The following is a 25,396-nucleotide window of genomic DNA, read 5'->3' as shown; positions in this document are numbered from 1 at the left end:
TTTTGTACTTGTTTTCTGCTTCTGTACATCTTTGTGTTATAAATGTTCTATATAATGTATTTTTCTTTTTGCAAGCATTTCTCAGTCCTTTTGTCATCCATGGTTGAATATTTTTATTTTGCTTCTTATTAAGTTGTTTGCATCTCAAATGTATTAAAAAAAATACAGTATGCATCATCTACATCATTTTCACTGTAGACATTGTCCCAACTCTGTCTTCTCAGATCATTTTTGAGAGCTGTCGTACTTTGTTCTGTGCATATTCTTCGAAAAGTATTTTTGTCATCCATGGTCATCTTCTTGTAGTTCCCATCGTAGATTGTGAAAACTGGCAGATGATCAGTGATGTCGGATATTAGCAGGCCACTTGCGGTATTATTATCAAAATAATTAGTAAAAATATTATCAATAAGTGTGGCGCTGTGTCCTGAGATTCTGCTTGGTCTTGTGATTTTAGGATATAAACTCAGGCTATACATTGTGTCAATAAAGTCATCTATGGGCTTTTGTTTGTTAGGGTTCAAGAGGTCAAAGTTGAAGTCTCCACATAAGAAGGTTATTTTTTTACTGATTTCAGTAAACGTTTCTTAAACGTGTCAATGTTTGACTTCGGTGAGCTACTGACTGTATATATACAACTGATCAGTATGTTTTTGCTTTCCTCATGACATATTTCAATGGTGATACATTCTAAGATATCATCAATAGCTAGTGACATGTTTTTTACCACTTTGTAGTTTAGGTTCTTCATCATGTACACTGCTACTACCCCTCCGTTCTTGTTGGTTCTGTTGATATAATTTAGTTCATATCCTTCTAGGTCAAAATCCATTCCTTTTTTAGCATCCATCCATGTTTCTGAGATAGCGATAATTGTGAAGGGTTCGTTGAATTGTTCCAAAAAATGATTCACCTTGTTGTAGTTCGCATTCAAACTTCTGCTGTTTAAATGAATAATAGTTGAAATCTGAATTGGGTAACACTTTAGTATGGGGAACATATTCACCATTAACTAGTTGCTTATTAAAGTAACAAAGACTTAATTTAGAGTTATTTGGACACTAGGGGAACATATTAGGGTTAGGGTTACTAATAAGCAATAATTCTGAGGTTATTGAGGGAAGACTCTTAGTTAATGGCTTACTGGTTGTATAATAAGGCCATGCAGAATAAGGCATTAATAAGTACTTAATAATGACTAATTAAAGGCCTACTGAAACCCACTACTACCGACCACGCAGTCTGATAGTTTATATATCAATGATGAAATCTTAACATTGCAACACATGCCAATACGGCCGGGTTAGATTAGTAAAGTGCAATTTTAAATTTCCCGCGAAATATTCTGCTGAAAACGTCTCGGTATGAAGACTTTTGCGCGTGACGTCACGGATTGTGCGGACATATTGGGACACCATTGTGGCCAGCTATTAAGTCGTCTGTTTTCATCGCAAAATTCCACAGTATTCTGGACATCTGTGTTGGTGAATCTTTTGCAATTTGTTTAATGAACAATGAAGACAGCAAAGAAGAAAGCTGTAGGTGGGATCGGTGTATTAGCGGCTGGCTACAGCAACACAACCAGGAGGACTTTGAGTTGGATAGCAGACGCGCTACCGTGAGTACGCAGCTTTGGCTTCCAAACATTTGATCGCTTGCCCGTACGTGCGTGCCGCTATGTGCATGTCACGTACGTAACTTTGGGGAAATATATGTGCTTTATGAACTTTACGCAGGTGAACGGTACTTTGGGCTGTGGGATTGAGTGTGTTGTGCAGGTGTTTGAGCTGTATTGGTGGGTTGTATGGATGGGAGGGGGGAGATGTTTGTTATGCGGATTAATTTGTGGCATATTAAATATAAGCCTGGTTGTGTTGTGGCTAATAGAGTATATACAGTATATGTCTTGTGTTTATTTACTGTTTTAGTCATTCCCAGCTGAATATCAGGTCCCACCCGCCTCTCACAGCATCTTCCCTATCTAAATCGCTTCCACTTCCCTCTAATCCTTCACTCTCACTTTCCTCATCCACAAATTTTTCATCCTCGCTCAAATTAATGGGGTAATCGTTGCTTTCTTGGTCCGAATCACTCTCGCTGCTGGTGGCTATGGTTGTAAACAATGCGCAGATGTGAGTAGCTCCACAACCTGTGACGTCACGCTACTTCCGGTACAGGCAAGGCTTTTTTATCAGCGACCAAAAGTTGCGAACTTTATCGTCGATGTTCTCTACTAAATCCTTTCAGCAAAAATATGGCAATATCGCGAAATGATCAAGTATGACACATAAAATGGACCTGCTATCCCCGTTTAAATAAGAAAATGTCATTTCAGTAGGCCTTTAAGAGACAATATGTTACTAATTTGCATGTTAATAAGCAACTAATTAATGGTGAATATGTGTTCCCCATACTAAAGTGTTACCCTGAATTGTACTGCTGATACTGTACTGAACAACCTAAGTTACATTTCTGGTGCCATGGTTATTGTTACTTTTTGCCATCAGTGGCAACCAAATATGTCAAAAAAAGTAATGCAATACTATTATTCTCAAATGTTCTGGTTCAAAATATTGTTATCCATAACATTGACTGACATACGGACACACTGTACAGTTTCAGTGGTTTTACATTGCAACAGTTTTGCTGAGATGGTGATTATCAAGGTCATCCTGTACAGTGAATATCATTAAAGTTTATTCTGCCTTTCCCATGAAGTTTACAGAGCAATAACTCATCTTGAGCAGATAAGATGCCACACAAGTGTCTGCCGCACTTCAAAAGGTGTCCCACCTCCAGCAGCCTGATGCTCTCTAACACCACTCCTTTGTCAATGGATAACAGAACTGCACTATATAAGTTGGAGACATCTTTTACACACCAAAAACGTACTGTACGCCACTGTGTCACGACCACAATAACACAAGTGTTTGACGGATCATGAAGCTCACACTTCCTAACCCGGGCCTGGATGACAGAATACTGTCCCACAAGCAGCTGGACAAGCTGGAGCACGACGAGGCCGGGGACAGACCCAAGTGGGACAACAAGACCCAGTACATGCTGACCTGCGTGGGCTTCTGTGTAGGACTGGGAAATGTCTGGCGCTTTCCTTATTTGTGTCAGAGTCATGGAGGAGGTGGGTGACACCCGAATACACTTCATGTACCCTAAATGCTCCAATTATAGTTCATTTACAGGGCGGGGCCCTAATTGGAGGTAAGTAATACTTGGAGAGCGGGTTTTTTCTCTGACATTTAAAAAATATTTCGGTAACACTTTAGTATGGGGAACATATTCACCATTAATTAGTTGCTTATTAACATGCAAATAAGTAACATATTGGCTTTAATTAGTCATTATTAAGTACTTATTAATGCCTTATTCTGCATGACCTTATTATACAACCAGTAAGCCATTAACTAAGAGATTTCGCTAAATAACCTCAGAATTATTGCATATTAGTAACCCTAACCCTAACCCTTATATGTTCCCCTAGTGTCCAAATAACTCTAAATTAAGTCGTTGTTATTTAGAATAGGTTCCCCATACTAAAGTGTTACCAATATTTCTATACAACTATTTAAGTTTTCAACTTGAATACCGTTTTGGAGTGCTTGAGAAAGTGGAAAGGAAAATGTAGCACTCTTTGACCACAAATAATAGTAGGCCCATAACTACAAAATTCCAGGGAACATTTTGCTGGGCCTGCTCTCTGTGTTGTGAACTGGGGTTGTGTTTTGGCCAGTTGTTTTAAAGTAATTGCAAAATTAACTAAAAAAAAAAAAAAAAGTTACATCCTAAACATCCAAAAGTTTAATGTTAGCATGCTAACAAAAAAGCGGTTAGCATACTTACATGATAAGGAGGAAATCATGGATTTTTAGGTTTAAACGAGTGCTGTCAAATGACAATTTAAACACATCAGATTAATATACACTTTTGAATTTGGATTAGTCGTGGTTCATCACTACGTAATTGTCAAATTATCAAAGGATTTTTTTTTTTTTATAATTAATTTAATTCACGTCATTTATTTGTTCAAAATTGTTATATATTTATATGCAGTTTTTAATGCAGGGATGTTCAAAGTGCGGCCCGGGGGCCATTTGCGGCCCGCAGGTCATTTTTTAATGGCCCCACGGCCCATATTAAAATACAATTAAAAAAATTAAAAACATAAAAAGTGGTATGAAAGACCAAACAGGTGAAATGTAACAAGAATATGTTGCAATGTTTACTCTGATAACACAAAGCTGCCATGCAGGCTGTTTCTTTCTTTAAAAAAAAATTATGAATGAAAATCAATGTTATTATGAATTATTGACCTATCCAAGACTCCAATTACGTCACATTAAATATTGCACTTCGAGATATTTTTTGGGGAAATTGTTGCATATTTTGTGTTTGCCATATAAAAAATTGAGCTGTTTTTTTTTTTTTTAAAGAAGGGCCTAAAACGAACAAACGAAAAACATAAACAAAAATATAACTTATAATTGACGGATAGATCTGAAGTTGATCTCGAGATTATTGTGTTAAAAGTAAACAGTAAAAAAAATATATAATTTATTTTTTAATACTTTAATGAGTAGGACCCTTTTGGTTCCCCAATCATTTCTGTGTGATTTGTTTTTAAGTTTCATCGCTCAAAAAATAATAATTAATTAAAATCAATGGTCTTATGAGTTATTGACCTTTTTAAGGCTTCAATTATTATATAATCTCAAATATTCCACTTAAAAATGTTATTGGGTGAAAATATTGCATATTTGGTGTTTTTTCCATAAAAAACAGGGTTTCCTTTGACAAAAAGAGCATACGACTTAAATCTTTAAAAACGTTATATTGACAGACAGACCTAATGTTGATCTATGGATTTAAAACTTGAATAATAATAAAGATAATAGTACTGAATAATGACACATTTTTAATATATTTTTTTAACAAAACCCTTTGGGGTCCCTGGGATCAAGCCTGAGTGGAGGCCTAAATGTATATTTTTTATACATATATTGTATTGGTTTTTAAAATAAAAAATATCAAAATGGCCTCCTCTTGCTATGATTTTTCAGTGTGCGGCCCTCAGGGGAAAAAGTTTGGACACCCCTGATATAATGTGTTTTATATATGTTTTTATGCTAGGGCATACATTTACTGTACAGCGCCTAACTGGCCCTGCAGAACAATAAAGACTAATTAAATAATTGTATTTTAACTTCCTTCTTCTAAATAACGTAAATAAGTAGAATGTAGAGATACTATTTTTTTTTTGGTCAAAAAGAACCATTGATGCGCTATTGAAATGTATGTGTTCTTGTATCCTAGTCTCTGTATCCGATTAGAACTCATTTTCCAAGTGGTAAGCTGCTGACCCTGCAATGAATATATCTTACTGTAAGATAAGACGTTTATATTCTCTACAAGGCTGCCATTCTTGTTAAGTCCACGTGATAGACTGAAAAACATGCTGCCACAGCGGTTTAGTTTTATGTTAAGATGTGTCCTATTACAGCAGGACCTCCAACACAATGTGATCTGTGGTGCTGGTCGCCTTTCAAGTTGGGATATTGATTGGGAAGTCTATGTAAAGTGCTTTGAGTCACTAGAGAAAAGCGCTATATAATTATAATTCACTTCACTATTGTCAAGTGATAAATACCACATTTACCTGAATATAAGAGTATTTTTCTCTTGAAAATCGTCCAAAAAAAAAACAGGGGTCCTATATTTGTGCTTTTGAATAAGCTTTTTCTCCTGTCACTCACACAGACAGACTTGGGTGTCTCTGAGGTTGGACAGTTCAGCAAACAACAGGGGAGGGGTTATGAAGCTGATGTGAAAATAATGTGTTTTTATTTGATATAGAAAGTGTGACATTTGGAAAAAAAACAGGTTCATTTTTTTTAACGGATCGAACCCAGGACCTACGTATTGTCAGGCACCTGTGCCACCCAAAATCCAAACAGTTTAATAATATTTATTATGTGCATGAACAAAGAACAATTAATATTATATGTAGCTTTTAAACAAGCAAGAGGTTTTAGCACATCAACATCGGATCTACAACAGTCCTTTACAATTGATACCATAGAAATGGACAACTCTTTCATTTTTTTGGACACGAGAAAAGCCCAGAAGGGAACTGTACTTTTTTTGGGAATTTTGCCTATCATTCACAATCATTATGAAAGACATGACAATGGATGTATTTTTTTTTTAATGCATTCTAACTTGTAAATAAACGTAAATAAAAGTCTGCCTGCAGCGGAGCCAATGGGAGGTCCTCTATCCCGCCCATAAAACCCAATAAAAAGACATAAAAAAACAATACTCTATTTACATTTCGTGTACTAACACATATACACATCCTGTACATATACAAGTACATATGCATACATACACTCATGCATATAATCCCGTTTCATCAAACATATATTAATGTTGTTGCCCTAGGGTAAACTGGGTATAACACATGGCACACTGACAAAGCTTAACCTATTTTTAATATAACAATCTACAAGGTTAATGTAGGTTGCTTCTCTTTCTTCCCCTCCATTTTTCTGCATTCTTTCGTATCTCAAGTTATCATTACGTATATGTATTGTTGCATTTGAACAACTGTATTGTTGATAATAAAGGTAAAGTATTGGTATTGTTCATTATCAATAGCGCTATTTCTATTGGTATTTGTATTGCTCCATTTGTAGTGTAATAATGCTCATTGTCATTTCTATATTATTTTTTATTTTTGCTAACTGCTTATTTGCTATTACTTTTACCATCATATCTGTACATGTCGTATTTGCTGATGTTGCTCTATTGTTGTTGTTGTTGTTGTATTTGCTGTTGTTGTTTTTGTCTCTCTGTCTAATCCCCCTCTTGTCCCCACAATTTCCCCCTCTGCCTTCCATTTTTTCTCTTTCTATCCCCTCCTGCTCCGGCCCGGCTACACCAAATGATAATATAAATACATTTAATAAAGTCAAATACAAATAAGGCAACAAGAGAAGTATCCTACACTTCTCTTTAGTAAAGTAAATCTGAACAGCCGATATGGGCATCTACATCTACTATATGATTTGCCTGAGAAGCTGGACAGGACAAAAAAAAAAAAAAAAAGATAAAAAAAATTTACATTTCGTGACTTGAATATTAACCAACTATTAGTCATTCTGTTATTATAGGCGGTAACGCAAACTAACTATTTATAGCGGTGCCGTGATCACAAGCTTATATGCCAATGTTGACATGATCGACTGATCAGTTGCTTCCTTGTTTCCTTTGCTCGTGAAAATTGATTGTAAATCATAAATCATGCCTCTCACCTGGACAGTAGAAGGACGAGGATGTAATCCGAAAAGTTAGTACACTTTGACAGCCAATTTAGACCCAGAAATGGCAAGAACGACATGAAAAGACGCTTGGATCCACCCCCCTTTTCTTCGCCAAGATTATGAGTCATTCTTCATCAAAAACGGGAATATTATAAGATTCTATCAGTCGGCATCCTATAATGACAGCAGACATTGTACAGTAAGTGATGTTTTGTTATGTTTGCTGGTTCTCAAAGTCTGCAGTGAGCAATAATCAGTGATGTAGTTGGTAAAAAACAACAACAGAATGTGCCTGTTACTACATTACATATATACTTACATCATGTATATATAACCTTAAAGGCCTATTGAAACCCACTACTACCGACCACGCAGTCTGATAGTTTATATATCAATGATGAAATCTTAACATTGCAACACATGCCAATACGGCCGGGTTAACTTATAAAGTGCAATTTTAAATTCCCCGCTAAACTTCCGGTTGAAAATGTCTATGTATGATGACGTATGCGCGTGACGTCAATAGTTAAACGGAAGTATTCGGACACCATTGAATCCAATACAAAAAAGCTCTGTTTTCATCTCAAAATTCCACAGTATTCTGGACATCTGTGTTGGTGAATCTTTTGCAATTTGTTTTAAGAAACAATGAAGACTGCAAAAAAGAAAGCTTTAGGTGGGATCGGTGTATTAGCGGCTGGCTGTAGCAACACAACCAGGAGGACTTTGACTTGGATAGCAGACGCGCTATCCGATGCTATCCGACGCTAGCCGCCGACCGCACGGATGATCGGGTGAAGTCCTTCGTCCTTCCGTCGTTCGCTGGAACGCAGGTGAGCACGGGTGTTGATGAGCAGATGAGGGCTGGCTGGCGTAGGTGGAGCGCTAATGTTTTTATCATAGCTCTGTGAGGTCCCGTTGCTAAGTTAGCTTCAATGGTGTCGTTAGCAACAGCATTGTTAAGCTTCGCCAAGCTGGAAAGCATTAACCGTGTAGTTACAGGTCCATGGTTTAATAGTATTGTTGATTTTCTGTCTATCCTTCCAGTCAGGGGTTTATTTATTTTGTTTCTATCTGCATTTAAGCACGATGCTATAACGTTTGCTCCGTAGCTAAAGTGCTTAGCCGATGTATTGTTGTGGAGATAAAAGTCACTGTGAATGTCCATTTCGCGTTCTCGCCTCTCATTTTCAAGATGATATAGTATCCGAGGTGGTTTAAAATACAAATCCGTGATCCACAATAGAAAAAGGAGAGAGTGTGGAATCCAATGAGCCCTTGTACCTAAGTTACGGTCAGAGCGAAAAAAGATGCGTCCTGCACTGCACTCTAGTCCTTCAGTCTCACGTTCCTCATCCACAAATCTTTCATCCTGGCTCAAATTAATGGGGTAATCGTTGCTTTCTCGGTCCGAATCGCTCTCGCTGCTGTTGTAAACAATGGGGAAATGTGAGGAGCCTTTCAACCTGCGACGTCACGCTACTTCCGGTACAGGCAAGACTTTTTTTTATCAGCGACCAAAAGTTGCGAACTTTGTCATCGATGTTCTCTACTATATCCTTTCAGCAAAAATATGGCAATATCGCGACATGATCAAGTATGACACATAGAATGGATCTGCTATCCCTGTTTAAATTTTAAAAAATCATTTCAGTTGGTCTTTAATGTAGGTGTTTGGATAGTTTTTTAAAGGCTTTATAGGCAGAATAGAGCGACTCCCACAGACTCCAGTGTAAGCAGACTTTTGATCACATTTATTAATATTTAGAATGCATTTAAAAAACAAAAACGTAGGTGTTCTTGTCCTACATAAAATTTGTTAACAATATAGGCAAAATTCCCAAAAAGTGCAGTTCCCCTTTAAATAATTTCCAACACATATCTTTACAATAACCACAAATATAAAGTGTTTGTCTTACATGTAGTAATTTGTTGTGGCAGGCGCCCACCCGAAAAAATGTAATGCCCCCTTTAAATATTTTTCTGCAGCCGGGTCTGATGTGGAGTCAATCCTACGTCAAAAAATATAATTTCAGACTGTTTGTGAAGCCATGAATGTGTGCACGTGTGTGAGTCCTGACTGATGACTGGATGAGCACAAGGAAGGCAAGGAAAAAAAGGATGGAGAACCAGTGTGTGTGTGTGTGTGTGTGTGTGTGTGTGTGTGTGTGTGTGTGTGTTCTTGTATTTCTACCCTTCTGGAGACATCAACAAGGAAAAGTACCTTCCATATGAGGACCAATGAACGACTTAGGACATAAATTATGGTCCAAAAAGGAAAACCATTGCAACTAATAGAGAATGTCTCATTTGCACCCCTGGTGGTGAAATCTATCAAAATTAGGGTGGTCTCGAAAAGGAGGGATTTTTCAAATTGACTGTGTGTCGGTTTTAAAACTGCTCCCCCTCTGGTCTACATATGAACTAACAAGTGTATGTAAGAAATTGAAAAGAGCCCCCTTTGGCCAAAATTAATTTAAAAAATAAAATTAATATGTATATAGAGACATACTGTAATAACTTGAAGTAAATAATGAAGATTAAAAATCTATTACAAACAAAAAGTAAAAAAACAAAAAAACAATGAACTTAAAACAGTCTTTTTCTCACAATGCGTCAAATTTTTTCTTATAAAATTGGGAACAATTTCTCATATTCTTAAAATTGGGAACAATTTCTCATATTCTTTCTGTAATATTGCAATATTTTCTCGTAAAATTATTACTTTATGTAAAATTATTACTTTACTATTACTTATTTACTATTACTATATATATATATATATATATATATATATATATATATATATATATATATATATATATATATATATATATATATATATGTATGTATGTATATATGTATATGTGTATGTATATGTATATGTCCATGTATATATATATATATATATATATATATATATATATATATATATATATATATATATATATATATATATATATATATATATATATATATATATATATATATATATATATATATATATATATATATATATATATATATATATATATATGTGTGTATATATGTATATATATGTATATATATGTGTATATATGTGTATATATATGTGTGTATATTTATCTGTATATATATATATATATACAGACAAATATACATATACACACATATATACATACATACACATATATACACATATATGTACATATATACACATATACATGGACATATACATACACATGTACATATATATATATATACACATATATACACATATACACATATATACACACATATATATATATATATATATATATATATATATATATATATATATATATATATATATATTTATATATATATGTATATATATATATATATATATATATATATATATATATATATATATATATATATATATATATATAGCGCGGCCCCCAGCCAAATTGTTTTACCCCAATGCGGCCCCGGAGTCAAAAAGTTTGGGGACCCCTGATGTAAATAGTCATGAAAATAAAGAAAACGCATTGAATGAGGAAAAGGCCTGTACTGTATATATATACATATATGTTTTTTTAAGACTACATTTCTGGATTAAAAACAATAAACAGCTATTATTGATATTATTATTATTATTATAATTGTTATTATTTTATTATACTGTCATCACCCCAAGAATCAGAATCAAATTGAATCGTGAGGTGGCCAAATATTTCCACATCTAATCTCCAGTGCTCTCATAAAATTGTAATGATTAATTATTAATTCCAACGTTTGAGGGATACTTTTTCTTAAACGTTGTGAGGCGAATAAAAACTGACTGTTTCTTGCAGGGGCCTTTATGATACCCTTTCTAATCCTGCTGGTCCTTGAAGGCATCCCACTTTTGTATATTGAGTTTGCCATCGGTCAGCGTTTGAGGAGAGGCAGTTTAGGAGTGTGGTCCTCCATTCATCCTTACCTGACTGGGATTGGTGAGTGCCTACTGTAAATTGAAGAAAAACGGAAAAAAAAAAAAAATCAACATGTTGTATGTCTAGGTATCGCCTCCATGTGTGTATCGATAACCATCAGTCTGTACTACAACACCATTATTGCTTGGATTCTTTGGTACTTCTTCAACTCCTTTCAAGAGCCTCTGCCTTGGAGTCAGTGTCCTATGAATGACAACCTAACAGGTGCAGCAGGACCACCACTCAACAATACTTGTGAATTAGGGTGAAAAAATATGATTTCGTGTTCGCAGGACTGGTCTTCGAGTGTGAAAGGAGTTCGCCTGTGGACTATTTCTGGTACAGGGAGACATTAAACACCACCACCAACATTGTGGATGATGGTGGGATACAGTGGTGGACTTTACTGTGTCACATCTGTGCCTGGTCTGTACTTTACATATGCATCGTTCGTGGTATCGAGACTACAGGGAAGGTACAGAATAACTTCGTAATGACATGATATAAAATAATCTGTTCTAATAATAATGATGATGAGTTGATTTATATTGAAGGCTGTGTATGTGACCTCAACGCTTCCTTATGTGGTGCTGACCATCTTTCTGATCAGAGGGCTGACCCTGAAAGGATCTTTGAGTGGGCTCAAGTTTCTTTTCACACCCAATGTAAGTTAATTGTTTTTGTTTATTTGAGGCACTTTAAAAACTTTGTGAATATATCATTACTAAACTAATGTCTTTATTACTTAAGTTGGCTGCATTCAATATTGATGCAAATATAAAATAACTTCTTTTTTTTTTTTTTTAAAAACACTGTTAGAATGGAATTTGAATTACAGGAAGTGGAATTAAATTCAAGGATTCAATTCAATTAGTTTAAACAAATCCCTTGTAGATAGGCAACAGTAAGAATGTGTCACATTTAATAAAGGTTTTGGCCTAAATACTAAAAGTACTTAACACACACTAAAGCTAAACACACATTTCCTCAATTTTGAATATTTAAATAGGGTAAAGAATTCTAGGCAATTAATTTCCACCATTTTCCATAATTTGAAAGTAACAATATAAAAATTAGTGATGTCCGATAATGGCTTTTTGCCGATATCCGATGTTATCCAACTCTTTAATTACCGATACCGATATCAACCGATACCGATATATACAGTCGTGGAATTAACACATTATTATGCCTAATTTGGACAAACAGGTATGGTGAAGATAAGGTCCTTTTTTAAAAAATAAAATAAAATAAAATAAAATAAGATAAATAAGTTAAACATTTTCTTGAATAAAAAAGAAAGTAAAACAGTATAAAAACAGTTACATAGAAACTAGTAATTAATGAAAGTGAGTAAAATTAACTGTTAAAGGTTAGTACTATTAGTGGACCAGCAGCACGGACAATCATGTGTGCTTACGGACTGTATCCCTTGCAGACTGTATTGATATATATTGATATATAATGTAAGAACCGGAATATTAATAACAGAAAGAAACAACCCTTTTGTGTGAATGAGTGTAAATGGGGGAGGGAGGTTTTTTGGGTTGGTGCACTAATTGTAAGTGTATCATGTGTTTTTTATGTTGATTTAATAAAAAAAACAAAAGAAACCAACAAAAAATACACAGATAATAAAAAAAACGATACCGATAATTTCCGATATCACATTTTAAAGCATTTATTAGCATCTCTAATAATAATACATACACATGTGGCTAACATGCATGTTAAATGCTCACATGCTAGAAAGATAATACCAAGTAATAATATTCATGACTTTTATCTAACAACTACACATATGGCTAATATGCATGCTAAGTGTGAGCATGTTAGCAAGATAGCGCCGGGTAACAACACTGTATCTATGACTTTTAGTTTTATAACTACACAATTGGTTAAAATGCATGCTAAGTGTTAGAATGCTACACGATTGTATCAAGTGACAATACCCATGACTTGTAGTTTTACACCTATGCAATTAGCTAAAATGCATGATAAGTGTTAGCATGCTAGCAAGAAAACACCAGGTAATAATATTCAAGACTTTTCGTTTTAAATATAACTAACATGCAAGCTAAACGTGAACATTTTAGCAAGATCGCACAGAGTAACAATATCCATTACTTTTAATTTCATACCTACACAATTGGCTAAATAAAATGCAGCTAAAAAGTGGTAGCAATGCACGCAATGACTTTAATTTTTTTTTTACCTACAATTAGCTAATGCATGCTAAGATTTAGCATAACACCAATTAACAATATGTATGACTTTTAGTTTAACTACACAATGCATGCTAAGTGTTAACATAACATCAACTAACATCATCTATGACTTTTAGTTTACACAACTGGCTAACATACATGCTGAGTGTTTGCATGATAGCAAGATAATACTAAGTAACAATATGTATTAGTTTTAAAGCTACACAATTGGTTGAAATGCTAACAGTTAGCATGTTAGCAATAAGTCCAAAGAGTGCCAGATGTCCCGGATGAATTGAGCATTTTGACTTTGGAACAGTTTGAAACAATTGCGGTTAATTTGAAAACAAAAACAAAAATTATCAATTGGAATTTCATAGACTTGCCATTCTACTTCCTGTTTGCAACTTTGATAAATTCATTTGGGAGACATTTTCGATTCACTTCGGAATATTGCGCGAATCAGTACAATACAATATTTTTATTTTAGGGAGTGTGACAGGAAAAAAAGCTCTGAAGACGTTGTTGGCACCGCCTGTTGGTTTCCATGTATGCATCTCTTGTACCCAAACATTTTTTAAATCTAGAAGACAAAAAAATACCATTTTGTCTTCAGGTCTATATGGAATATTACTAACAAATACTATTATTTCGTATTTCTTTATGCCATAAAAGGAGCATGATTGCAAGCCTATGTTTACCATTGAGAAGATGACAGATGAGATGATTAGATATACATTGCAAAAGGGCATATATGATGTACATTTAACATTAAAACATATATCCATGGCTTCAATTGTTTTGAAGCCTGTTAGTAAGCACAAATGCGAAAAAATTACAGCACTGATTTCCATGAAACTGGTGATAAAAAACTGTATATACAGTTGCTGTATTTGTTGTACAGTAGGGGGGCACGAAAAAATCGATTCACATCCAAATAGATTCTTGTTCATCCTGATTTAAAACATTTTTTTATATATTTTTTTTATAAATATCGAAAAAATATGTTTTAAGCCACCTCCATGCAACCAGAAAGAGCTTTTCTAAACTGTAACCTGTTTTCAAAAAGTTTCATAAAAAGTATTACACCCAACAATACATTGTGAGAATCGGCTTGAATGATCTATGGCCCCCGGGATGATAATTGATTAGTATTAGAGCCGGCCCGCAGGCCACAGCCGCCTGCTGCTGTTTTGCACGCACCAATACTCTATCAGTGTTGGCGTTAGGAATTTTCAAAATGGGGTCCCAGGGACCCCATTAAGTCATAAAAATGAGGTCCCACAGTAAATTTCAAAACTGTTTTGAAAACAAATGATAAATGTATGCTGTTATATATCACATTCTATATTGTGTATTGGAAAAAGGTTGTCATAAACGTTACTTGATTCATTAAAAAAAAACAAAAAACAAAAAAACATTTTTATGCATATGTAAATTTATTCAGTTATAAATATTCATTAACTTTCTTCTTTCCTTCATGGATCTAAACTTTACCACTGCCGGTATTTTTTTCACATTTTTTTTGTAATATTTTCAGAATGTGTTTGTTCTATTTTTGGCCAAAGTAAGACAAAGAATCAATCTGAAATTGTGTTTATTTTTTTGTTTTAATGCCATGATTTTAATAGTCCGGCCCGCGTGTGCACAGATTTTCCTCCATGAGGCCCCTGAGCTAAAATGATTTTGAATCAAGAATCGATTCTGAATGGAACTATCACCTCAGGAATCGGATTGAATTGTTAGATGTCCAAAGATTCACACTCCCATTGTACAGTATATCTGCCTATTTTTCTGAATAATCCACTCTACCAGTTGCATGCACCTAAACATGTGGTTGCAGTATTCGTGCAACAACAATAATTGCTGCAAAAAAAAGTTTATGTTTATGATGACATGTTTCCACTGTGCAGCTGTCAGAGCTGGCCAAACCTGCAACATGGATGAACGCAGGTGCTCAAGTGTTCTACTCCTTCTCTTTGGCTTTTGGCGGCCTCATCTCCTTCTCCAGCTACAACTCTGTACAGTAAGTGAGGACTTACTGTACGATGTGAGCCACATGTGCATCATTTGAATCAATGCTATGCTTCCAGTAACAACTGTGAACAGGACGCTGTGATCATATCCATGATAAACGGCCTGACGTCTGTGTTTGCTGCTACGGTCATCTACACCGTCATTGGCTTCAGGGCCACGCAACGGTTTGACAGCTGCCTTGCTGGGTACGTCACATTCCCACTCACTTTTATACACCAGACACATTTTTCACTTGATGTATTTTCATTTTACATTCCAGCAACATCCTGACACTACTGAATACGTTTGATCTTCCTGAGGGCCACATCACTGACAACAACTACACGGAGGCGTTACAACATTTCAATGCGACTCACCCTGGTGTTGTTCAAGGCTTGGACCTGAGCAGCTGTGATCTAAATACATTTCTCAGTGAGGTAGGGATGTAATTACTTACATGAAAACTTCATATCATGTTATCGTGAGCAAAATTATTATGGTTTGATTTATTATGTTGAATGTGCTCAAAATTCACCAATACACACACTGAAATATTTTGACCAAGTTTTTGCATTTTGCATGTTTTATGGTTTTTATGCTTCACTAGTAGTGTTTTACTCTTATAGTATGTTATCTGTTTTAATGGCCAAGCTTTTATTGTTTTAAATATTGGTTTGTACTAGTGTTGTCCCGATACCAATATTTTGGTACCAGTAGGCCTACCAAAATTATTTTGATACTTTTTTAAATAAAGGCAAGGCAACTTTATTTGTATAGCGCTTTTCATACACAAGGCAGACTCAAAGTGCTTCACAGACAACAAAGTGAAATGAAAGAAAATAAAAGCAAAATTAAAATGCAGACAATAAAAATAAAAACAGTGCGGACGTTAAAAGTTAAAAGATTTAGCTGAAAGCTAAGGTGAACATAAAAGTTTTCAGTCTAGTTTTAAAAGTAGTCAGAGTTGGGGAACGTCTGACATCTTCAGGAAGTTTATTCCAGCTATTTTTTGCATAGTGACTGAATGATGTGCTCCCTTGATTTGAGTTTACTCTGGGAACCGCTAACAGATTGGTCTCCGAAGATCTTAGTGATCTAGAGCAGTGGTCCCCAACCACCGGGCCGTGGCCCGGTACCGGTCCGTGGCCCGGTACCGGTCCGTGGACCGATTGGTACCGGGCCGCGGCCGCACAAGAAATAAAAAATAAAAAAAATACTTTTTTTTTTTTTTTTTTAATTAAATCAACATAAAAAACACAATATATACATTATATATCAATATAAATCAATACAGTCATCAGGGATACAGTCCGTAAGCACACATGATTGTATTTCTTTATGACAAAAAAAAATATATAGATTTTTTTTTTTAATACCCCCCCACCCAGTCCGTGGGACAAATTTTCAAGCATTGACCGGTCCGCAAGTACAAAATGGTTGGGGACCACTGATCTAGAGGGCTTATATAGTGGGAGCATATCAGTGATATACTTCGGCCCTAGACCATGTAGTGATTTATATGTGAGCAGGAGGATTTTGAAATCAATTCGCTGATGTACAGGGAGCCAATGTAAGGATTTAAGAATTGGTGTAATGTGCTCACATTTTTTTTCACAAAAAATTGCATTATTGCCTTTATTTGAACAAAAAATCTTACGGTACATTAAACATATGTTTCTTATTGCAAGTGTGTCCTTAAATAAAATAGTGAACATACAAGACAACTTGTCTTTTAGTAGTAAGTCAGCAAACAAAGGCTCCTAATTTAGCTGCTGACGTATGCAGTAACATATTGTGTCATTTTCCATTCTATTATTTTGTCAAAATTAATAAGGACGAGTGGTAGAAAATGAATTATTAATCTACTTGTTCATTTACTGTTAATATCTGCTTACTTTCTCTTTTAACATGTTCTACACTTCTGTGGACCGGTACTTTTCAGAGGCGGTATAGTACCGAATATGATTCATTAGTATTGCGGTACTATACTAATACCGGTATACCGTACAACCCTAGTTTTTACTGTAGCACTTTAAGACTTATTTAAATAAAAAGTGCGTAACAAATAAGATAAATTATTATTTATTATTTCTAAAAGGCGTTGTTGCATTCCACTTTCTTTTTGTCTAGTATTCCTCTGAGTATTGAACGATCACTCTGTTCTAAGAGAGCACAGCTTGTATGTAGGTTCAATGTGCATAATATAATATTTTCCTGTAGTGAGGTAAACATTTCATATCTCTCAGAATGACTACAGTGGAGCCTGGTCAGGTTAGAAGTTGGTAGAGTGGCCGTGTCAGCAATCGGAGTGTTGCTGGTTACTGGGGTTCAATCCCCACCTTCTACCATCCTAGTCACGTCCGTTGTGTCCTTGGGCGAGACACTTCACCCTTGCTCCTGATGGCTGCTGGTTAGCGCCTTGCATGGCAGCTCCCGCCATCAGTGTGTGAATGTGTGTGTGAATGGGTGAATGTGGAAAAACTGTCAAAGCGCTTTGAGTACCTTGAAGGTAGAAAAGCGCTATACAAGTATAACCCATTTATCATTTATAATACCTTAGTTCTTGGTTGTAATCCGTTCTTAAAGGAACAAAAATCAAACTGTACGTAAAACCAAAGCAATTCTTCCCATAAGAAATCATGTAAATTAATTAACAGATTAACCCGTTCTTAGCACCCAACAATGTGAAAACAAAACACATTCTATAAAGAATAATGACATTCCATACAATAAATAGTCAACAACACTGAGATTATTTGAGCACATTTTGTGTGGGCAAACAGACTAGTTTGTTATTTGCAATGTTTGGCCATACAGTAACAATAAATAACTGTATTTATAATTCAACATACAGTACATGTTTCAGAAGGGATGGACATCTTTCACGTTTTTCATGTGTTAATAAATATTAATTTGTTCAGTAATAACATTTTTTTTAACTGTGAGCTGATGAAAATGTGCTGACTAGTTGACTAGTTGTTATATCTTGTTTTCTTCATTTCTGAGTCTCTTTTGCAAATATTACAGTAAATGCTGTTGTAGACTTTGCATGCAGTTGCAATTCCATGACTTTAGAAGGCAGTAACAACGGTCTGTTGCTGTATTCAGGCCATTAAGTTGCATCTAGTCTTGTGTTGCTCCCTACAAAGCGTTAATACTGTAAGTATTGTACTTATTACATAACGTAACGTGCATCTTAATTTTAATTTTAATCACCAGATTTGGAGGTGTTAAAATCGCCATGTAAAATCGCTAATGCTAATCAGTAGAATGTCTATGGAAAACCCAATTAACATTGCGCGAGAGCATTTCGAAAAGTGGAGCCTTGTTGTATGATTGAGTGTTTTATCAGGCATACTTGCTTTGTTGGTCTTAAAAATTGTAACATTACCTCGAGGCGGTCCGCTCTGAGTGCTGCTTGAGCGTGCGTATACCCGCCAAGTGTTTCAGCGATGTTTAGTCTGCAACCCGTCTTGAGGTCACACGCATCAAAAGAATCAAAAATTTGCACCGTATAATTTTACTGGAATCGACACAGAGTAGAACCGACAGAATTAGGTCTGTGTCTATAAAACCTGCTCAGTGGCCTTGTGGTTAGAGTGTTGATAAAACATTGTCCTTTACAATTATAAAAGCTTTTTACAAAAATCTACTAGTCTGCTTGCATGTCAGCAGACTGGGGTAGATCCTGCTGAAATTCTATGTATTGAATGAATACAGAATCGTTTTGAATCGCGAAAAATTCGTTTTTGAATCGAGAATCGTGTTGAATTGAAAAAAAAATCGATTTTGAATCGAATCGTGACCCCAAAAATCGATATTGAATCGAATCATGGGACACCCAAAGATTCACAGCCCTAATGTTTATATATGTATCATATATATGTGTATATATATATATATATATATATATATATATATATATATATATATATATATATATATATATATATATATATATATATATATATATATAAATAATGCACATACTGTGAGGCCTTCATTGATGTGTTACATTTTTTTTTAGGGAGTTGAAGGAACGGGTTTGGCATTCATCGTGTTCACTGAGTCTATCACCAAGATGCCCTTCTCCCCTCTGTGGTCGGTCCTGTTCTTCATTATGCTCTTTAGCCTCGGACTGTCGTCTATGTTTGGGAACATAGAAGGAGTTGTGGTTCCACTGCAGGACCTCAAGGTTTTTCCCAAGAAGTGGCCCAAGGAGGCCATTACTGGTACGTGTTTGCACACTCTGATGAATATATTGGAAATGGTAAATATGTTCTACATTTTGTGTCCTTCCTTTAAGGTGTGATATGTTTGATGTGCTGTCTGGTGGGCCTGATCTTTGTCCAAGGCTCAGGGAACTATTGGCTTTCTCTCTTTGACACCTATGGTGGATCTATACCACTGCTGGTCGTTGGGTTCTGCGAGATGTTCTCCGTGGTCTACATTTACGGAATAGACAGGTGATGTGAAATGACTAACTTTTTATACAAAATCATACTAAATGCATTAGTTTGTTGTAGTTAGAGCTGTCAAAGTTATTGCATTAACTCATGCATATACTTGATACCAAAAATAGACACTATAAAGCTTCCAATGGGGCCTTTACTTTATCTATAGCCCAATTTATAAAGTATTGACAAATTAATTCAAAACTATTTCTAAACATCTAACAAGGATAGCCCTCTGGTAACGTGAACAGTCATTAATGTTTACAGTGTTCTATCATGTCATATACAGTCTAGTCAATAATACTATAGGTTTGCTATTGGCTAAGTACAACAATTGATGTGCTAGAGCAGTGGTTGTCAAACTTTATTAATTTCTTTTACCAAGTACCACCATAACGACTAACATTAAAATACAGTTGTGTAGTGGGCCTAAATATTTATTAAAAACATGTTTTATTTAACAGTTACTGTATATTTAATATTTTTGGCCACAGTAACAGTACACACAATTTGAACAGTAACACTGTGTTTGAATATTTTATTAAGCTATTTCTTGGCATACCACTAGACCAGGGGTCCCCAAACTACGGCCCACCAGCATCCAAAATACGGGAAGTCTTAAGGTTTATTTTTTTATTTGTCCGACCGCTTCTATGTTAGCTACCTCTCTTTGTTTATAATATCTATTTTATGCTGCCCTATTTTTTGCTGCAGATGTTACATATACTGTAATACTGTACATCAGGGGTGTCCAACTCATTTGAGCTCAGGGGCCCCACGGAGGGAAATCTGTGCACACGCCGGCCGGACTATTAAAATCATGGCATTGAAACTAAAAAAATAAAGACAACTTCAGATTGTTTTCTTTGTCTTACTTTGGCCAAAAATAGAACAAACACATTCCGAAAATATTACAATAAAAGTATGTGAAAAAATACCAGGCAGTGGTAAAGTTTAGATCAGGGTTCCCCAAACTACGGCCCGCGGGAAGTCTCAAGTTTTTTTTAATACATTTGTCCTTTCTTATCTATTTTCTACTGCTTGTTACTCTCGGTGTCTCCTAGCCGCTCAGGCAAATCTATATTGTCTAAAATGCATTTTACCATCGATAACGTGACATCATCGCGCTTGCGCCGCAGTGTCAATTAGTGTGTGAGGAATATATATATATATATATATATATATATATATATATATATATATATATATATATATATATATATATATATATATATATATATATATATATATACACACACACACACACACACAGTCGTGGTCAATTTTCTCTCAGCAGCAGTTGATAGCTTGAGTTTTCTTCCTGATCGTGGCAGTGACAAAACTGTGCCATGCACTTTATACTTACGAACAATTGCCTGCACAGTTGCTCTTGGGACCTTAAGCTGCTTTGAAATGGCTCCAAGTGACTTTCCTGACATGTTCAAGTCAAAGATAAATTTTTTCAGATTTGTGCAACGTTCCTTTGACTTTCCCATTGGCGCGTTTGTAACCGAGTCTAATGACTGCATCACATGAGCCCTATTTAAATGGGCTCAGAGAAGTCAACAGGTGTCGTCAATCATAAGTTAATTTGATTTGATTGTCACTTTTCTACATCACCAAAAATGATGATGTATGTTGCTGTATGTGTATGTATACTTTTGACCCAGCAAATGTGGTCACATTTTCAGTAGACCCTTAATAAATTCATAAAAGAACCAAACTTCATGAATGTTTTTTGTGGCTAATTTTTTTTTAACCCAATGCGACCCCTGCACTAGATGAAGCCCATGCACGCCTACCAGTGGTACGAGTACCATAGATTGAGAATAACTGTGCTAGAGAAACAAGTATAAGAAAATCAACTTTTTGCCATTAATGTTTATGTGCTCAGGTTCAACAATGACGTGGAGTTCATGATTGGACACAAACCCAACATGTTCTGGCAGGCAACATGGAGAGTCATCAGTCCTCTCATCATGATCTTCATCGTAATCTTTTACTTCATCACTAAAGTTTCTGAAAAGCTTTCTTACAAAGCCTGGGATCCTGAATCGGTATACGATCGCATTGCATATTTTACTAGGAGACGGTATTTGCTAATAACAAACATGTTATTTATTTCAAGGAGAAATTCCCAACCCTGCAGGAGAAGTCCTATCCACCTTGGATTTATGTGATCATCTTCATCCTGGCAGGAATCCCCAGCCTTGCTATTCCTGTCATAGCTCTGTTTAAGTGTGTGAGGGCCAAGAGGACAGAAAAGTCAGAGCTTCACCTTCAAATGAGTAATCAGCACAAATGAGCCTCAAGTCTGATTCTTTGCTTTTCGTGATAGATCTGTAGCATCGTATTGGATACTGGATTTATTTTTTTAATACGTGTGCAAGTCAAATTAGAGAGTTTAATGTTGTACAGTAAGGTGTCCAGCAGGGGTCAGTATTGTGATATCCATCCATCCATCCATCCATCCATTTTCTACCGCTTGTCCCATCATGAAGTTTAAATAATGTATACACTAAATTAGTTGCAATTTCCAACCACACAAAAAAAGACTACTTCATTTTGTCATTGTTTGTTGTATTTGAATATAAAGTAACATACCAGTTAATGCTGTTTATGTTATTCGTATTGACAAAATTGACTTACATGTTCTATGTTAGTTTAGGTTGAGACAGAGTAATAGGCTCAATAAACCTCACATATTATTTTAGTTATTTCATCATTTCAGTGAAATGCAGTGATTTCACATTAATAATTCATCATCATTTACTGACAGTCAAGGATAAAATCTTCTCTGCAAAATTGCATTTTACAAGTAGGTTGTGTGCTTCATGAATAAGTCATGCTTAGTATATTTTTATTTATTTTTTAACATCATTTTGGGAGATATATATTACTGTATTTGGGAGACTGAAGCAGGGCATGATTTGTAATTAGAGAGCTTTTTTTATGGCAATATGTTAAAGTGAGGACAGAGGCTGTACATTATTCATCATTTTCCACGAGGAAGCAGGTTTTGATTGATAATTCTATTCAAATGACTGTTTCTATCTAATTGCACGGACAAGCCACTTCACCGAAATCATGCTGGTCATTTTTGTTCCTACAGAATGGTACAAATTAGTGATTCAACTGAATAATAAATGATGTGAAAGATAGAGCCTTCCCATTAATTAGTCAAGAGATGAATATTATTTTTGAGGCAGAGAAAGAGAGAGAATATGAAAATAACTCAACACCAGTGCAGAATATGAAACACCAAACATGAAAACCAGAGACTCATTGTACTGCATGTTAAAATAGCTTTTAAAGTGGAATGCAGGGGTTTTCACTAGAGATGTGCCGATTAATTATCCACCAATCAGTATCGCTGATTTTCATGGAAAAGTATGTGATCGCCATTGGAGATTAATACATTTTAATACTGATCATAAACGCAGATCCTGTATTTTTATATAACCACCCGGCTGACAAGCGGCTTGAAACTAAATATGTGTCTACTCTTTTTACAAATAAACTGCATTTTTTTAGTATCATAAGTATCGTTATTAAGTACCATTATCACTGGAGGACGAGGATAAATATGTTACACGCCGAGAGCAAGCCAGGAGCAGGCATGCTAACAACTAAGCTTGCTTAGCAGCTAGCTTTAAACAACACCGAGAAAAAGGTGCATTGTATAATGTAGATGAAATCATGTTACAACAGAAAGTAAGCAGATATTAACGTGAAATTAACAAATAAATTAATAAGAGTTAGAGAGATGATAATATAATAACTGTTAAGAGTTAGAGAGATGATAATATAATAACTGATGTTTCAGCATGGTCTCAGTCAGTACACAACGCCATGTAAGAGGAGGGCGGGTCCATCTATAAAGTGATGGTGTCAATATCAGAGGTAGTATCTGTATATGATCCATAGGAGAGTGATTAGGTCGACATTTTCATTTGCTCAAAATATTTTGTTTTAGTTGATATTTACAAACTCAGGGAATACTTAAAGGGCAAAAAACAAACTATTTAAATGAGTAGTAAACAGTTTGTTTGTTTGTTTAGCTATTGTGTACTATTGATCTTGTTTTGCTCAAGCAATTGTATATAATAAAAGAGAATACATAATTAGTTTAAATAATGTGTTGATATTGTTAAACTGTCAATAGCACTTACCATAAATGCATTTGAGAAATGTATGGTTAATACATGTCATCGGTATGGGTAAAGATCTTACAAACACACTCATTTTGAATGGAATGCAGTAGCAGCATTATATTGTCCCAGTGGCAAATATATATATATAAATATATGTAAATATATTATATATCTAGATAACGTATGTATATATTAAGGCTATGAATCTTTGGGTGTCCCACGATTTGATTCAATATCGTTTCTTGGGGTCACGATTCGATTCAAAATCGATTTTTTTTTTTAATTCAACACGATTCTCGATTCAAAAACGATTTTTTCCCGATTCAAAACGATTCTCTAATCATTCAATACATAGGATTTCAGCAGGATCTACCCCAGTCTGTTGACATGCAAGCAGAGTAGTAGATTTTTGTAAAAAGCTTTTATAATTGTAAAGGACAATGTTTTATCAACTGATTGCAATAATGTAAATTTGTTTTAACTATTAAATGAACCAAAAATATGACTTATTTTATCTTTGTGAAAATATTGGACACAGTGTGTTGTCAAGCTTATGAGATGTGTGTAAGCCACTGTGACACTATTGTTAATTTATTTTTATTTTTATAAATGTCTAATGATAATGTCAACAAGGGATTTTTAATCACTGCTATGTTGAAATTGTGAGTAATATTGATACTGTTGATAATATTCATTTTTGTTTCACTACTTTTGGTTTGTGTCTCCTCTCAATTGCTCTGTTTATTGCAGTTCTGAGTGTTGCTGGGTCGGGTTTGGCTTTGGAATTGGATTGCATTGTTATGGTATTGCTGTGTATTGTTTCGTTGGATTGATTAATTAAAAAAAATAAAATAAATAAAAATGAAAAAAATAAAAATAAATAAATAAATATATATATATATATATATATATATATATATATATATATATATATATATATATATATATATATATAAATAGATTTTTTAAAAATGAGAATCGATTCTGAATCGCACAATGTGAGAATAGCGATTCGAATTTGAATATATATATATATATATATATATATATATATATATATATATATATATATATATATATATATATATATATATATATATATACACATATATATATACACACATACCTTATCTGAGTATAAATAGATATTCACCAATATTCACACTTAACCCTCTGGGGACATTTATCAAGGGTCAAGTTTTTGATGGGTGTAAAATTATTTTTGATTTAGATTTTTTTACTTTATTTGCTCAAATTTCTATATATATATATATATTTCTATATATATATATA

General features: G+C 34.7%; 1 protein-coding gene across 2 annotated transcripts; it reads left to right on the top strand.

The window, feature by feature from the left end:
- The first annotated feature begins 1,507 nt into the window (after positions 1 to 1,507).
- On the top strand, positions 1,508 to 22,435 carry slc6a19b (solute carrier family 6 member 19b). Of its 2 annotated transcripts, XM_062063115.1 has the most exons (13): positions 1,508 to 1,551; positions 3,033 to 3,139; positions 11,153 to 11,293; positions 11,360 to 11,497; positions 11,566 to 11,747; positions 11,827 to 11,937; positions 15,393 to 15,505; positions 15,573 to 15,701; positions 15,776 to 15,932; positions 19,523 to 19,727; positions 19,802 to 19,961; positions 21,844 to 22,006; positions 22,078 to 22,435. In XM_062063115.1, the coding sequence occupies exons 1-13, from the start codon at positions 1,508 to 1,510 to the stop codon at positions 22,252 to 22,254; spliced, it is 1,827 nt and encodes a 608-aa protein (XP_061919099.1). In that variant the 3' UTR covers positions 22,255 to 22,435. The 2 variants fall into 2 exon arrangements, with proteins under 2 accessions (XP_061919099.1, XP_061919098.1); XM_062063114.1 differs by lacking the exon at positions 1,508 to 1,551 and having other exon boundaries at positions 2,941 to 3,139.
- The last annotated feature ends 2,961 nt before the right edge of the window (positions 22,436 to 25,396 follow it).

The sequence above is a fragment of the Entelurus aequoreus genome, linkage group LG11 (genome assembly GCF_033978785.1).
Source record: "Entelurus aequoreus isolate RoL-2023_Sb linkage group LG11, RoL_Eaeq_v1.1, whole genome shotgun sequence".
Lineage (NCBI taxonomy): Eukaryota > Metazoa > Chordata > Actinopteri > Syngnathiformes > Syngnathidae > Entelurus > Entelurus aequoreus.
Note: the sequence above shows the minus strand (reverse complement) of the source record. Positions and strands in the feature narration are given on the sequence as shown.